General features: G+C 43.9%; 1 protein-coding gene across 1 annotated transcript; it reads right to left on the bottom strand.

Annotated features, from left to right (window-relative positions):
- Window positions 1–4,446: 4,446 nt before the first annotated feature.
- On the bottom strand, window positions 4,447–15,624 carry LOC310796967 (DIS3-like exonuclease 2). The gene is made up of 21 exons (XM_083659228.1): window positions 15,576–15,624; window positions 13,519–14,306; window positions 13,233–13,363; window positions 12,237–12,290; window positions 11,879–11,980; window positions 11,614–11,797; window positions 11,249–11,328; window positions 10,841–11,070; window positions 10,455–10,628; window positions 10,083–10,162; window positions 9,768–9,880; window positions 9,309–9,416; window positions 8,764–8,997; window positions 8,063–8,142; window positions 7,707–7,890; window positions 7,346–7,432; window positions 6,933–7,080; window positions 6,011–6,141; window positions 5,594–5,698; window positions 4,765–4,869; window positions 4,447–4,570 (listed from the first exon to the last, which is right to left on the bottom strand). Exons 2-21 carry the CDS (start codon window positions 14,279–14,281, stop codon window positions 4,466–4,468), a joined length of 3,198 nt encoding a protein of 1,065 aa, XP_083515354.1. The 5' UTR covers window positions 14,282–14,306; window positions 15,576–15,624; the 3' UTR covers window positions 4,447–4,465.
- Window positions 15,625–16,789: the final 1,165 nt, after the last annotated feature.

Raw genomic sequence — 16,789 nt, 5'->3', positions numbered from 1 at the left:
ATGGATTCTGTGCTTAATTCTTCACCCATTTCTGTCATTAAAATTTCTGTGTAATCTCTGTAGTCTGCTTGCTAATTCTGTGTGTCAATTATGTTCTTATCACCATTCAATCAAAGGGTATGATTTGAAATTTAAATGTCAGATTTTGGCTGCCTCACCACACTCGCACTCCTTTGCGCACGAGAAAGAGAGAACGTAATTCTGAACAGACAACACAGAGTAATTATATGTAGCAGGGCCCATCGCTCTACCTCCCACAATGCTTTGTCATTCAAATGAAGACAAACAATTTTTTGACTATACTTAGAGATCTTGACCCGTAGCCTAGTGATGTCTTACACTAATTTCAATATCTCCCAGCCAACATGCAACATGCTATGCACGGTTGCACGACCCCTTTCATTCATGCCTCTGCCCCATCCATTCACAGTCACCCACGCTACCCCTCTGGCAATAGCCAATCAGCTCAAGCTATTCCTTTCCCTCGCTTTTCCGCTGAGCCAATCACCTAAGCGGTTAAGTGTATTATAAGTCCTTGTTTTTACGCCTCTTATTGTGTTGTCGCCACACAGTTGCTGTGATCGCCGTTGAAGCAGTTGTTGCGCCCCACCTCCTCCCCTGCCACCACCAATGTCATGACTCCTGAATAATTCCCTATGGGGGGATTCTCTATCCTATACATCACTGACGCCCTCCTCACATGTCAGGAGGAGCGTCATCATATCACTGAGTCATACGCCAAACCTAATTTGTTTATTGTATCAAATTGTCTTGTTTACTTTATAACCGTTGTGTAAATTTTGTTTTTACATCACTACATTTGCGTGGAGTGCCTTTGCAAGATGACACTACATTGTGAAACAGATTGGATGGCGTAGTAGTCACTGGACAAGTTAGTCATAGTTTTAGTAGGGATTCTACACACATACTGATAAATGAGGCCCCAGATTCACAATGAGTAATTCTGACTAGGCCCACAATGAGTTTGGGCTGCATAGAACAAGCCCGAGCTTAAAGTGCCAAAGAAAGACACATGAGAGAAAGGCTGAGCATCAATTTCATTGTGCATGCTTCTGATAGACGCCGGTTGTTGGTTGAACAGTTTAACAGAGACATAAAACAAAGCAATCAAAAGCAACTCAAGTCAACATGAAATGCATTAAGATCTCAAGGCCACTCACAAGTTGAAGCAGCATTACAAGTCACATTCATAGCTTGTATTAAAAAAAAACAATGACAGAGTTAATCCATGATTTCACAATTGGCCTCACTTGCACACTAGACATACATGGGCTATATATTATCTTAGTCTGCAACAAACATGTGAAGATTCCCCTTCACTGAGTTTAAATTAAATAAGTCCTATGTGACTTTTTGTAAAATTATGACAACACTGTAAAACACTATGAATACCCGAAGCAATAAAAATAGTCATAACAGATGAGGTAGCAACTAGGAGAACTATGCAATATGGATTTGATACAGTGAAAGCTTTGAAGCTTGCCACTACTGCTACATTTTGACAGCTTGAGACATGCCATTGCACTCGAGCAAAAACAACCAGTTGCTTAAAACACTCACATACAGTAACTACCACTCCTGCTTTCTTGAACCTAGACTATGCTTACAATCTGTGTCCACTGTCTACATCCATGATTTTATGATCTTATGATATCATTGTTTATTTTTATTGTATAGTTTACTGTATTTGACTGTACTTTGCTTTTAATAGGTGCTTTTAATAACATCTAGGGATGGGCATTGCAAATTAGCTTAGGCTACAAAACTTTTGTGATACATGACATCAGACGTTTCTTGATAAATGTTATGTTTGTGTATCTGTCCCTCCCATTCGTCCCTCCATATGCAAATAAATGATAAAGGAAATGGAATGAAACTGCACCTTCTAGATTCTTCCAGTTTTGTATAGTTCAGAATCTAACAACACTGTAGCGCAGGAGTTTTCAAAGTCTGAGACTGTGGGCCACCCGCCAGATAAATCTTTGAAAAAGGTGCCCCCCTCGCTCAATATCTGGATGCCCATGGGATCATGATTATGTTATTTGATCCCATAGGGACTGAACAATTGAGCCAAGATAGCCTGATATTGCCGTTTGACATACTTCAGACTACACCAAATACATAAAAATGGTCTGTCTGAAGGCATTCATTAGTTTCTGACTCTGGGAACGTTAGGGGGGGGGGACAGTACAATTCCACAAAACGACTGTATCTCTTTAACCAAATCTCACAGCTTTAGGCTATTCTATGCGACATCCTTTTGATCACTTAATGTAATTCCCCCCCCACTTCCATTCCACGAGGCCCCCTGGGCAAGCCTCGCCTCTCACTTTGAAAACCCCTGCTGTAGCGAACACAGATTGCTAACGATGGCATGTTATACGGTAATAGAAGTCGATTTGCTTATCAACAAAAGACAGATTTCCTAGACAATGATGAAGACAAATATTAAAGGGTGAAATCATCATTGGTATTCTCTATAAATACTAAACTGACAACTAGGGATGGACACTGAAAAGTGGACAAACCGAGTCCTCGACTAGCAGAGCCACTAGGTCAGTGGTTCTCAACCATGTGTCACTGACCGAGGCCAAACGGTATAGATACAGAACCCAATTCTGTGTTTGTAAAGCCTTGAACATGGAGGCATCTTTGTGATGACTAAATGTATCTGTACATCGCTTTCAAATTAAGTCTTTTTCTTTCAGAGACACTAGTATTAATTTTGTTAATATTTCAGCATAATCCTCAATAACGGCAGCATCTACACAAACTGCTGCCAGTAGCCCTTAAGGCTCTGGTGCAAATTAGATGTTCTGAATCATCTGTTCTGTATAATTCGATTGGATGAGATGTGCCTGCTGTGTGTTCTGTCAACATACAGTTGTACAGTGCTAGAAATCATGTTTGTAAGCAGCAGAAATATCATCGCCACTGTGGCTAGTCAACGGCTTGCCCTGACATGAAAAACAATAGTAACAAAAATAAGTAGCTGTGCAACCTGAGGCGTTCCTCAGTCTAGAAGCAGGAAACCAAACCTTACTGTTAAACTGAAAATAGTTCAAGCTATAAGCTTCACACATCAAACTGTGTATATCTATTATATCACATCAAAAAAAGGACCTCTTTACGCCATTAAATCAACTGCAAAATAAAATGCATCGCACAATGTTGCTGCTTTCAGACTCAGACCAGGACCAACATACTACTTGAAATCCACAATGAATGACTTCCCTGTGACCTACCCAAAAAACAGCAAACAGAGTGGGCCCATCACAGGGTCCATGGAGGACCAAACACTGAAACTTAATGTGGCTCATTTCAAATGCAGTTTGACTCTGGCCCAATCACAGTGATTCCAAGCTACAGCCTGGCTAAGATGCCTTCATCATCCAACCATCAGTCAACTAATGTAACATCTCAGTTCCAATAGGCCTTTTTCACAGCAGCCATTTTATGTCTAAAAGGCAGGAAGTAGCACAGGCGCACCAAAAAGATTAATTAGGGTTTCCAACTTCCAGTCCATTTAGGTGTTCCAGTGCTGGGGCCCTAATTGATGAGTTGGTCGCACCCGTGTTTACCCTGCCTTTTAGACTCAAAATGGCGGCAGTGAAATGCGCCCATAATCAATTAAAAAGAAAGTGCAATTCCACATGCGTATGTGAAAGCAGACTTACGGTACAGTGCTGTATTTTGTTTTGTGTGATCTAGAGTTTGTGTGACGTGTGGCCCATTTAAAGTGCTGATACATTGTACAGTACTGTACAGTACAGTAAACTGCGGCACAGAGATTACATGTGTGATGATGAGACATTGACATTAGGGACATGGCAGGACATCAGGACAGCTTGTGAGAGATTAGGATTCCTGTGGTTGGACATGTGAGATCAAATGGTGTGTACAGCAGTGGTTCCCAAACTGGGGGACGCGTCCCCCTAGGGGGTACATGGCGCTACTACAGGGGATATTTGAGAGAAAGGGGAAAATGTAAAAATGTAAGAATAAATCATGAAAATAAAATGAAACGTTAAAATAAATCTGCTCGGGAGGCACTAACTGCAACTCTTTCCCTCCATTTCTTATTTTACACCGTTATATTCTTCCAAAGGCGAGTTATCATTCATTCATTGCATCATATGTTCTAGTTTTCTTTTGCAAGCAAAATGTAGTCGGCTAAAGGGGGCTTGGATTTGGAAATCAGGGAAAGGGGGGGGGGGGGGGGGGTTACTGAAGCCAAAACAGTTTGAGAACCACTGAGGTGTACAGAGGTGAATAAGTGTGTGAATATTAACCCATTGATACCTGATGCAGCATTTGCGTGTATATCCCTCATTTGTGTGCGTATCCCTTTAAGACCGCGAACCGCGTTAACGCGGTTCGCGGTCTTAAAGGGATACACACACAAATGCTGCATCAGGTATCAATGGGTTAAGGAGAGATGTGCTTATGATAGTATATATTCATCAGGCCTCTTGAGCACGGCGCTGTATTTCATGGGCGCACCATCTGCTCTGAGCTGCACCTCCACCAAGGTGAAGATTGAAATTACCTGTAGAGAAAATAAACGTAATAGCATTACTGTATGCACCGCTATTTTCACCAAACAATCTGAGGTGCTCACTTTTGTTATAGTTCCTTTAATTAAATTATTACCAAATGTAGAACAAGGTCAAATGTACTGTTTAATTTTTTGTATTCCTACTGGGGCATCATGCTATGTGTGTCAGTAGCTGTGCTCCTCACCTGCTGCACGGGGGCTTTCTGCGGCTCCTCTGGTGACCAGACCAGAGTCAGCTCTCCCTTCTTCCCCACCTTGTGATGGTGGAACGTGTCCAGGCCCGCCAGAGACTGATGGAGGAGACAAATAAACCGATGGGTCAGACTGTGTTCTATTGTGTTGTCTCATTTTCACTCTGGTCTGGAATACGCTCCGACGCCATGATTATTTCAGTGTGCGTGCAGTGCACACAGCCCTCTGTCTGTCTGTGACAAATGCACAACAAGGCGGCCAACAGATGGCGGAAAAGAGCTTTTCAGATCCTAAGAGGCAATGTAAAGGCAGGGATGCAAACTCATGGAGAGTGGAAACGGTGACAGATACCAGGGCAGACACAAATAACCACCCAGAAATCATGCCCTATTTTGGGGCGTGGTGCATGGTGCTAGTCTCGGCTCTCCCCAGATCGGCAGAGGGTGGAGCAGCGACTGGGGCAGCCAATAGGGCAGCATGGGGATACATTTGCCAAGTATAATTGGGGAGAAAATGGGTAAAAATCAGAAAAAAGAAAGAAAAATAAATCATGCCATATTTTGGGATATATCTAGTTTGCATCCCTGAAAGGGAACTGCAGACCAGCTGGACACACCGTTATATTGCATTTAAGATTAAAATTAAAATAATGTTACCCTCATGTCATGATGAAAACAATTAAAAAATAAATCTTTACATTAAATAAAATATGTAAAACATCTATATACAAATGTATATCAAATCAAGACAGAGATGAAAGAAATCATTACAAACACAAGACACTGAAAACGTTACCAGTAGTTGAAGTGGAATGCAGCTCACCTTGCAGTAGATGCGTTTCTGAACGCCGTAGCGGAGGACGAGCACATCAAAGGACTGATCCAGCACTCCCATCACCATGGCCTCAGAGTCCAGAGGACCGCACTCCTACGGTGCACATGACAAGACGACAGGTCAACCACCCAGGAAGAATATCAAAGAATATCGCAACTCTGGGTCATGACTATAAGTCTGTGGGCTGACATCAAGAGCCTGGGTTCAACCTGGTCCTTGACGGATTTCTTATACAGAGCCATTTCCAATGGGTACAGTAGGAGATTAAGTTTCAGTTCCAAGATCACCAAGAGTCAGAGCCATAGTGCCCTGATAATATTCCTGTGATCACTGAATGATGTGAGGAGAAGTGCTGGGAGCAGAATTATAATAGGAGCTATAGTACATTGTGAAGCGGTTACCTACCTTCACAAACACTCCGAAGAACAGCTCAGAGCTGAGCTCCTGCGCTCTCTTGGAGGCAGTCTTCTTGTCATTGCAGTGAGACGCCTGCTTGTGGACTTGTTCTCCTGCCAGCTCTATACGAGGGCCGCAACCTGCATGCAGACATTCAGTAGACAGATAATGCACAGTGAGTAACACTAGAACATAATGCACACAGTGAGTAACACTAGAACATAATGCACACAGTGAGTAACACTAGAACATAATGCACACAGTGAGTAACACTAGAACATAATGCACACAGTGAGTAACAATAGAACATAATGCACACAGTGAGTAACACTAGAACATAATGCACACAGTGAGTAACACTAGAACATAATGCACACAGTGAGTAACACTAGAACATAATGCACACAGTGAGTAACACTAGAACATAATGCACACAGTGAGTAACACTAGAACATAATGCACACAGTGAGTAACACTAGAACATAATGCACACAGTGAGTAACACTAGAACATAATGCACACAGTGAGTAACAATAGAACATAATGCACACAGTGAGTAACACTAGAACACAATGGACAGTTGGACACAACCATATATACGCACACTGACCCAGCAGCACACACACAGAAGGAGCAGAAAGCATGTGAAAACAATATCAAAGACAAACAATACTTCAACTCAGTGTGAGATCTGAGGCTTCTTTGTGTTTTACCGCGTGGCTATTCTACAATATCATCCAGAAATGTCCCAGCGACACACACAATTGAAGCACTGTTCAAATCAAACAAAACATTGTATCTTTTGTTCAAGTGTGTGTGTGTGTGTGTGTGTGTGTGTGTGTGTGTGTGTGTGTATGAGAGACAGAGACAGAGACAGAGAGAGAGAGAGGACAGAAGACTGTGGAGCGCCTGCTGTGGAGAAGCTACCCACCCAGTGAAGAAGCCAGCAGCCGGTGTACGATGACATCTGCGTAGCGTCTGATGGGCGATGTGAAGTGTGTGTAGAAAGGAACATTGAGGGCATAGTGCTTAAACAGGTGCTCCTCCCTCAGCACACCTGTACAGAAGTACACTGCCATCTGGAAATACCAATAACACAGGAAGGGGGGAGTCATATATATATATATATATATATATATATATATATATATATATATATATATATATATATATATATATATATACACCATTATCATTACATAAGAGTGAGTGCTGTTTCTTTCAAATAGTGGATGTCTTATTTTGAAATGACTCATCAAGTGGTTGAGTTAATATGGAAATAAAACGTGTGTATTTCATGTAAGCTTGATATGGACATAAACGCCAAGCAAAGGCAGCTCTCACCTGCATGGGTCTGGAGCACAAGTGAGTGAGGACCTCCTTCCTGGCACTGGAATACTCGTCATCACCAAGGGTGGTGTGGAGACTCCTCTGGAAAAGGAGAGATTTCAATTGAGATGAAAACATGAGTCCTTTTATATAAATGCTTAAGAGTGTTTCTTAGAGATTTTCCACTGGAAACCTTTGTCTGTCACACTTTCTATCCTACAACCATAACTCTCAATCTCTCTGGTCCACAGGCACACGCAACAGAGCCATCAAACATCAGGAGCTGCTGAACGTGGCTCAAAGTTGCGAGTTCGACTACAGCGCAAGAAGCATTTCCTACTTGTTCCTGACAAGTTGAGGCATTAGGAGTACCAACATGCAAGGCTCCTGCAGAGGTGAAGTCGACATTGAGGCCCATCTGGTCGCAAAACTCCTTCAGCTCGTCCACCATCTTGGTCTGGGGTGGAGGGTGGCGTCGGAGCAGGGCCTGCTCAGGGAAGGAGCGGTAGATTTGGTGGGCTGAGGCCATGTTAGCCAGCAGCATGAACTCCTCCACCAACCTGCGAGACGAGACAGGTTTATGGATGGGCAGATGGAGAGGAAAGGGGATTAGGGGACATAGGAAGCACTCTGGATTGATTTCCAAGCAAGTTATATATCGGTCAAGTCCATTTGATTCCCATGTTGGAAGAGGAGTGGAGGAGGTGCATCCGAGGAGAGCCTGCCACTCACTTGTTGCTGTCTCTGTACTGGTAAACATAGCAGGCTTGGGGCATCATGGACTCTTTGTCCAGGACGAAAGATAGTTTCAACTGAAACAGAAACCGAGAGTATGCTTAGGAAAGAATGGCGGCAAGGTCACTGATTTAATGTGTACTGGATAGAGATTTAATCATGTGTACTGGATATAGATATAGTCATGTGTACTGGATAGAGATTTAATCATGTGTACTGGATAGATAGATCTGATTTAATCATGTATACTGGACAGAGATTGAATCATGTGTACTGGATAGATAGATCTGATTTAATCATGTATACTGGATAGAGATTGAATCATGTGTACTGGATAGATAGATCTGATTTAATCATGTATACTGGATAGAGATTGAATCATGTGTACTGGATAGATAGATCTGATTTAATCATGTATACTGGATAGAGATTTAATCATGTGTACTGGATAGATTTAATCATGTGTACTGGATAGAGAAATCTGATTAAATCATGTGTACTGGATAGAGAAATCTGGGCAGAGAAAATGAATTAGTAATGCTCTCCCTTCTCTCTCAGCAACTATCATCGAGGTTCCTTAAAGTGTAAGGCTGTTTTTTTATGCATTTCTTGAAATCAACAAAACCTATGGGAAAAATAAATAACAAATCAGCAATGATCTTGTTTTAATTATTATTATTATTTTGTTTAGGACCGACCTGGTCTAGTCTGAGGGCTCCTCCTTCGAAGCGTTGAGCTCGGAGGTTCTTGGCGATGGTGTGCAGGTTGAGCACAGCCTGGTGGATCTCGTCGATGGGGTGCTCAGGGGCCACGGGTGGCAACTCCTCGGCGGAGAACATCTTCTCCGGGGCCTCGATCATGCTCTGTGCGTGGTCGTAACTCAACTTCACGCAGGAGCGGATCACTGATTGGCCGAACCACTCACTCAGAATCTGGGGGATAGGGATAGGCAATTGGAAATGACACCAAAGAGACTACATCAAGATGAGGAAAATACAGAAATGTTTCACCCCCGAGGCAAATTCAGGATAAATCAGTCAGCTGTCAGACCATTCACTGCTCTTTACCTGTGAGCTATCAATTTTCTCTTTATTAGTATGTTCTAGCTCATAAAAGGAAGAAGATACTACTTGTATGATATATTACAGCTTGTGTTTTGCAGCTATAGCTTGCAAAGCCATGAAGGTGCTGTGGAACTGTGCAGAACTTGCATTATAATAAGTAGCCTTGTTCATCGGCATACCTTCCCCTGAGGTGAGATTTTCCAGATGACAGAGAAGGTGAGTCTGTCGGTGAGAGGGTTCAGACTGCACAGCTCCTCACACAGCAGCCTGGGCAACATGGGGATCACCTGAGGGGGACAAAGCATAATGCGTGTCGATTGCTCAGAAGAGAAATATCAGTATAACGGCTAATAAGCTTCACAGACTGCTGCTGAAACTGCTCATATATCCTCACTATAAAGCCAGCAGTCAGGCATGCCACTAGCTGCCACCAGGTGTCACAGGCTGCCACTGAGGTGCCACTCAATAGCCACAAACTTCCACGAGGTGACACTTCCTGGCAGTGCCACTAGGAGGATCCTGCTGTCTCTCAATGTTAAAGCCATACAAATCACATGAAAGCTGGGCAGTTTGCATAGTAGTTTTAACAAGCACATATTGAAAAGAATAAAATACCAAAGTTATCTGGGAGCACTCACCATTTGCACCATATATACGCTGGTGGCTCTGCGGCTGGCAAGGATATCCAGAGCGTTGCCCTCCTCCACAAAATAACTCACGTCAGCAATGTGGACTCCCACCTCAAAATTACCTGTGTTGAAAATATACTATGAAGATGGTCTACACCGCCCCCCCCCCCCCCCTTCTTAAACACTTAAAAACCAAAAAACACATGATCCTTCTCTACTGCAAGTCTCTATAATGACAGATCATCGTCACACACCACATGACAGTTAGTCTCTATAATGACAGATCATCGTCACACACCACATGACAGTTAGGCAGCAGCTTACCATCTGGGAGTGGTTTACATGACAAGGCATCATCCAGATCTCTGGCAGTAGCAGGGTCGATAGTGAAGATACACTCCTTCCTAAAGATGATACAATGAGCAGCGCTTTGTGAGTAATAGAGTATGACTGGGTGATCCACTTATGTGCAGCCATTATATAGAATCCTATGTCGGTAAAACTAAACGGGAGCTCAAAACTAGAATTTCTGAACATGAGAGCAACATAAGGGAACAAAGACAACAATCCCTGGTAGCCAGACATTTTAACTCAGCGGGGCACGATATGTAAGGGTTCAAAAACCATTCTACAGGGCCTTTGGCCCTTCGTTTAAATCGCCATTTATAGACATTTAGATTTTTTTTTTAATTCCACCTCAGGTCTCTCCTCCTGCACATCTCCTCAGGTGGGATGGTCCAGGGCAGGTTCTTGGGTAGGCAGTCCAGCACCTCGTCGGGGAACTCGGAGAAATCGACGTCGTACTCTGTCAGGATGCCCTCCGTCTCTGGCTCAATTTCGCCGGCTTGGCCCAGCGTCTTAGCAAGTCGACTGGAGGAAACGCATAAAAAAAAAAAAGAACAGAGTTGAGGGAGAGCTGTGAAACCAGAGCACTTCCTAAAAACACTACCTCCCCTTTTGTTAATTCAACATCACTTCTAGTTGAAGGGTTTGTCCCTTGGTTTTGAATCTAAAGTGACTCAATGTACTGGGATACTGTTGGCAAAAGTTCCCTGCATCATGCCTCTGGATTTAATACCCACCCTTCTGCGAAGTTGCTGTTGACTGGCCAGCTGGTGATGCGAGAGATGAACAGGGTGCTGGCGTAGTCGCCCGGGCGGGTAACAAAGTCAGCGGGACAGTCGGGCAGCGGGATGTTAATCCGGGGCACGCGGTGGTCCATGGGGGAGAACATGGCGAAGGGCTTGTCTGGGAGGAACTTGAGGAAGCCGGTCACGGCTCTCGAGTGTTTACGCTCAACAATGTACACCACCTAGAAGACGGAGGTAGAGGAGTGGGGAAGGAGAGCACGACTTAAACTGAGTCAGCAGCGCGACTTCAATGGTTTTGGATCATTTCAGTAAAACGTTAGGCGGCCATTTTAATCGAGGAAATGGAAAGGAAGCAAGGGTAGAGAGGAAGAAAAAAAGTAGGGGAGTAAGGAGGCTCACTTTAGCAGTCCTCTGGAGTATTTCCCCATTGGATCGTGGAGTTGACGCGTCTTCCAGAGGTCCTCTCATAGCCCCCTTCTCTGAAGGATAGAAAGATGAGAGGAAAAGAAAATCTTATTAGCTGAACTATTGTGTTACTGACCACTCATCCAGTTTAAAAAAAACAGACCAAAAACGGTCAAGCTTGAAGATGACCACCTACCAGCAATATATATTTTTATCCGAACAATCACTTTATTATCCATGACAGTGTTTCCCACTGTTTTGACATGACAATAAAGTTGAATTGTACTGTAGGCCGCTAACTAACAATCCTACGATTGCAATCATGACTAGTATCAAAAGTTGTTGGATTAAGACATTACCTGTGGCACTGAGTGCGATACTCTTAACTCTGCTGACGAGCTCACCCTGCTCGCTATACTGGTCTTCCACAATGACATCAGGGCTGGGAGGCCGCTCTTTTTTCTTCTGTGCCGTTTGGGCCTTGTTCCCTGCCTGGTGCTCCGACTCACCGGCGCCCTCACAGTCAGTGTCCGACCTCACAACCTGAACAGAGACAAAACAAGAATCTGTAGAACCTGGTCAAATAATGTCATAAAACTATAACAATCACACAGTGTAGTTCACCTTCCACTGCTCTCGAGGGTGGACTTGCACCACCACTACGTCCCCATTCAACGCTCTGTTGCGAGCTACGATCCCATCCAGGAATATATCCCGCAAGCCATCCTGTGGAGGAGATACAAGTGAACAATTGTCTTTCACCCGTTTTTAACTGTTGATGTAAACTGCATCACTTTGTCTGTACTCCAAAGTTCCCTATTCCTTGCAAAGATGGTTATTCATGCATTGGCTGATATAGCGAAGTTACATGTCAAGTCAAATTCATAATATGGACATACAACAGGTTAGCCTTGACAGAATCCAATTGAGGGATAATTGTATCCGTGTCAAGTTTGTTTGAAAATGAGCTACAGTAACTTACAGGAGCTGGGATGAAAGCCTCATGGTACTTCTTGGGGTTGATTCTTATTGCCCCCTGGAGAGAAAATAAGCAGAAATGAGAAATATAGCCGACAGTACTTTGTGGCTCACTGTACTACACGCCGCTGCTTCATGAACGATAAATGCTTTATGTGCCAGGGTGTGGGGGCAGGTGTAGGAACTTGAAGTTATTACATCTACCGGTACTGTGCGACAACAAATACATTGTATTGTTACCTCCACCAACGGAGTTGACCGGGAGAGGTTCATGTTTTCGCTCTGTTTGTCTGTCTTCGACTTGCCGCAAAGGGCCACGGGTCAGTTTCGAACCCAGGCCGGACTAAAGCCTGGAACACAACCCAGCTACTGCAAAGTAGTAGCAGCAACGAAGCCCGACTATTGTGAAGGGAAATAAATAATTTTTTGAACCTCTGGCGGCAAGCTCGTTTCAATACCTGAATAACTACTGTAACCGGAACTCGGCAGGCCGGCGGCCGCACCCCTTTATGCTGATTTTACCGACCGCTTGCGCCATTATTAGGAGCGCTATTATCCGGATTTTCTTCAACCATGCCGACAGCTTTTCATGCAAATCGAAAATCTGTCTTGAGAGATTACAAATTGACCAGCCAATCAGAGTGATTTCTCTCACAGACTACCCGACACGGAGAAAGCCTCCGGCAAAGCAGACTACAGTCAACGGTGCAGCACGTACTGCAAAGACTAGGGGGCGACAGACGCTCACCGATGGCCCAAACATTGCCGACAGTCGATTACCGGCTTAGTGGGTCTGGGGTCTAAGGCTTTGTGGTACCAGCGCTCTACCAGGTGAGCCAACGGGACGCCCCCAAATTACTCTTTTAATACAATTATTATTCCATACTACTTACAAATTGATAAATAAAGGCTTCGATTTCTGTAAGAATTCTACAGCCAGATAATGTCACCACTTAGTAACTCCATCCATATGTGGCTCTTGCTTGGTCTGTAATGTCACCTGAATGAGTTCTCCTCTTTTTAGACCATGGGAAACGTCCTCAGAGGTCATGTAGGCTTCAAAGACTTGTTTCTTAGCTCCTCTGCCTCCTTTGTTCTTAGTTTTGTCTGCAGGAGAATTGGCAATTGAAGCTGAAGAATAAAAAAAAATAGATTTCACTCAGTGACCCAACTCACAATTCATCAAATAAACAAAAACACAGTATCATAGCAAATTCAATTTACATTACATGCAGTGTACATCCACAGAGAATTTACCTCTTAAAAAAAGTTAAGCTACATTTTACCTTGAGGCTGCTGCTGGATTTTGGCTTTACCATGAAAGGACATTGACATCTCAGCATCACCCCCAGAACTTATCGCCCCATCTCTGCTTCTCTCCTCCTCGAGGTTCTTTGGCAGATTCTTTTTCTTTGACTTCTTTGTCTTCTCTTGTTCCTGTCCACTTGAACTGATTTTCCTTGGGGACAGCGGAGCTGGGAGACATGAGGCAGCTTCCTGTGAGGCATGGTCTCTGTTGGGGTCTTTGTTTTTCTTCTGCTGCTGCTGTTGCTGTTTGGGGTCCCTGAACGAGCCGAGCTCCTCCCCGGACTCGATGTCTCCGTCTTGACTGGTGGCGGTGTCCCTCCTCTGTCCCCGCCGCTGCTTGTCACACACACCCTGCCTCCTGTCACAGTCCTGCTGCACACCGCGGCTATAGAGCTTCTCCATGTACAATGACAGTGAACTCTCCTCTCCTCTAGATTTCATGGAAGAAGGGGAGAAGTCGCTTGAATCAGACAACTCAATAAACGCCTGGTCCCTCTTCCGTTGTGGTATGTCCAGTCTGTCACTGTGGGGCTTGGGCAACGCGCTACGCCAATTTTCTTCCCCCTGAAATGACGACTCTTTTCCATAGTGTTCTAGGTACCCCCTGAACTTGCTGCTGTGGTGCTGGCTGAGAAGCCTGGCGTAGGCATCTTTCTGAGGAGGAGTGCTTGAGTGATTCTGGCCGCGCTTCACCTCTCGGTTACGGTTATTAGCCCTGTTGGACTGCCGAGGAGAATCCATATGGAAATCCTTGAAGATGTCGTGTCTGAAAAGATACAAACATTTATTTGTGGTTTCAATGATATTTGACTCATATTGTTGTCGTCAACTCTGACTCAACTCCTGGACACATTTTCTGGAGTCGTGATTCGACTTGGACTTGAGCACTGATGGCTCAGACTGGGACTTGAGGATTCATGCATTCAGACTCGGAAGTTGCCGTTGGAGACGAGGACTCAGACTTTTTTTCTCTATTTTTTAGGGCAAAATTATTTGGCACAAGATGTTGATATCTATTATCAGGCTAGATATCTAACGCTATATTAATTTAATACCATGACATTATTCAATTTTGTGCAAGGTACATGTGTTCCAACACCTACATGTGGATTCACGCTTCACATGTTGAGTAACTCCGGACTCGGACTCAGGTAATGGGGACTCACTCGACATGGACTGTTCTTTGGTGACTCGGCTGGGGACTCACTCGACACGGACTGTTCTTTGGTGACTCGGACTTGACTCGAGATATAGTGACTTGAACACAAACTCACGGCTGACACACAAAACATTCACACCAGCTTAACTGTCAAGAGCACTTAAAATGCTACTATTCCTATCACTGTTTAAAGTACGTGTTTAAAGTATGTAAACTATCTTGCTTTAGACATGTTATAGGCCCTTCACAGCAGCCATTTTGACGTTTCAAAGCAGGGTAAACACAGGCGTAACCGATAAGATCAATGAGGGACCTGGCACGAGCACACCTAACCTAAATGGAATGGAACCATCATTATACTGCTTTCAAATGGGGTCGTGTTTACCCTGCTTTGACACGTCAAAAAGGCTGCTGTGAAAAGGGAAGAATGGAAAAACATATAAGGTGGAAACAACGTAACGTTAGCTAATGTAGCGTGGTTGAATCACATCGTTAGCTAACGTTAGCTTACTGTAGCTGTATTATTCAACACACTGCCAGCGCTAGTAGGTAGGATATAACTTAGGGCGTGTGTCCATAAGCTATATCGACACAGGCCCTAACGTTACAAGCCAAACCCAAGTATTGCTGGGCAATTTCGGCTGACGAATAGGACCAAAACAACTGCCAAGCTAGCGGTGGCTAACTGGCAATGACGCTAACACTAGCTCCATAGATAGAGATACAGTATAGCTACCTAGCACATTAGCTAGTTTCCAATTGGTGGCGGTTCATTGTATGTCCGACAGTCGGTGTTGAACATACCAAACCAGTTATGGAAAACCAATCAATGTCATATACTGTGTCAGACTCAAAATGTTACACACATTACCTTACTCTGAGTGGTGTCTCTCCTTTGAGAGAGCCTGGTGACGCGAGGTTAGAGCGGTGCAATGCAACGATGCTAAACACTTTCACTTCCTGAGAAGCGACTTTCAGCACAATGACCACAAGAGGGAACCATAGCTCTATATTTAAACCAAATACTGAACTATTCTTCTATTCCACAGTTACTGCCTGTATTGTGTATTGAGCCAATGTTGTTAAGTGCTGTGTGCGATCATTAATGTGTATTTGTTTTTACATGTGCTTGAGGAAGATATGAAGAGAGTAATTCAGACAGAAAGACATATAGGCAGAGAGGTGTGTGTGTGTGTGTGTGTGTGTGTGTGTGTGTGTGTGTGTGTGTGTGTGTGTGTGTGTGTGTGTGTGTGTGTGTGTGTGTGTGTGTGTTAGTACACTCACATATTCGCTAGTCTCTTCTCTCCTCTGACAAGCTGTGATTTCACACCTGTCTGTTCACACTTGCATCATACAAGAAGGTTGAAGAAGACATTTGAAGTAAATTTTCAAAACAGCAGAGATACGATAAAGCCAAATCTGGGAGGGTGGGGGGTTAAAAACAAAAGGCGCTGTAGGTTTGCAGGTGCGACCCTTGTCCTCCATCCCCCTCTCCCCTTTCTCTGTTGGTCTCCACTCTCACTTCCTTGCCACACACATCTAGGTGCAACTCTAGGTGCACAGATATGGCATCAAACACACATAGTCACTTATAGAAGTGGCTGCACCCCTTGAAAATGAACACCAATCACCCTTAAACCATAACCATATCGTTTTTTTTAAGTAGCTAGATGAAGGATTATTTATGATCACATGGAATCAGCTGCTTTGCAAGGTTAGCCTTGTGACACCTTGGCAGCACATTGACCCATGCACCTATGAAGAAATTACCTTGCCAGTTATATGCATTGCCACAACACACACACACACACACACACACACACACACAGACACACACACACACACACACACACACACACACACACACACTCCTCACAACTTCAACACCACCACTTAGACTATCTGTGGAAAAACCTGCTCTCTATTTATAAGCTGTGCAGGCAGCATGTTCCTGTGAAACAGTAAGATGAGTGATAAGGCTATAATTGGATTGCAAATGGATTAATTATGGTTCCTGTAAAGTCTCACCTGCTTTAACACCATTAGACGGAAACTGTTAAATACGGCTCTCGTCGGCAGTTTTTTATTCA

This window comes from Poromitra crassiceps, assembly GCF_964638095.1.
Source record: "Poromitra crassiceps genome assembly, chromosome: 23".
In the NCBI taxonomy this organism is placed as follows: Eukaryota; Metazoa; Chordata; class Actinopteri; order Beryciformes; family Melamphaidae; genus Poromitra; species Poromitra crassiceps.
Note: the sequence above shows the minus strand (reverse complement) of the source record. Positions and strands in the feature narration are given on the sequence as shown.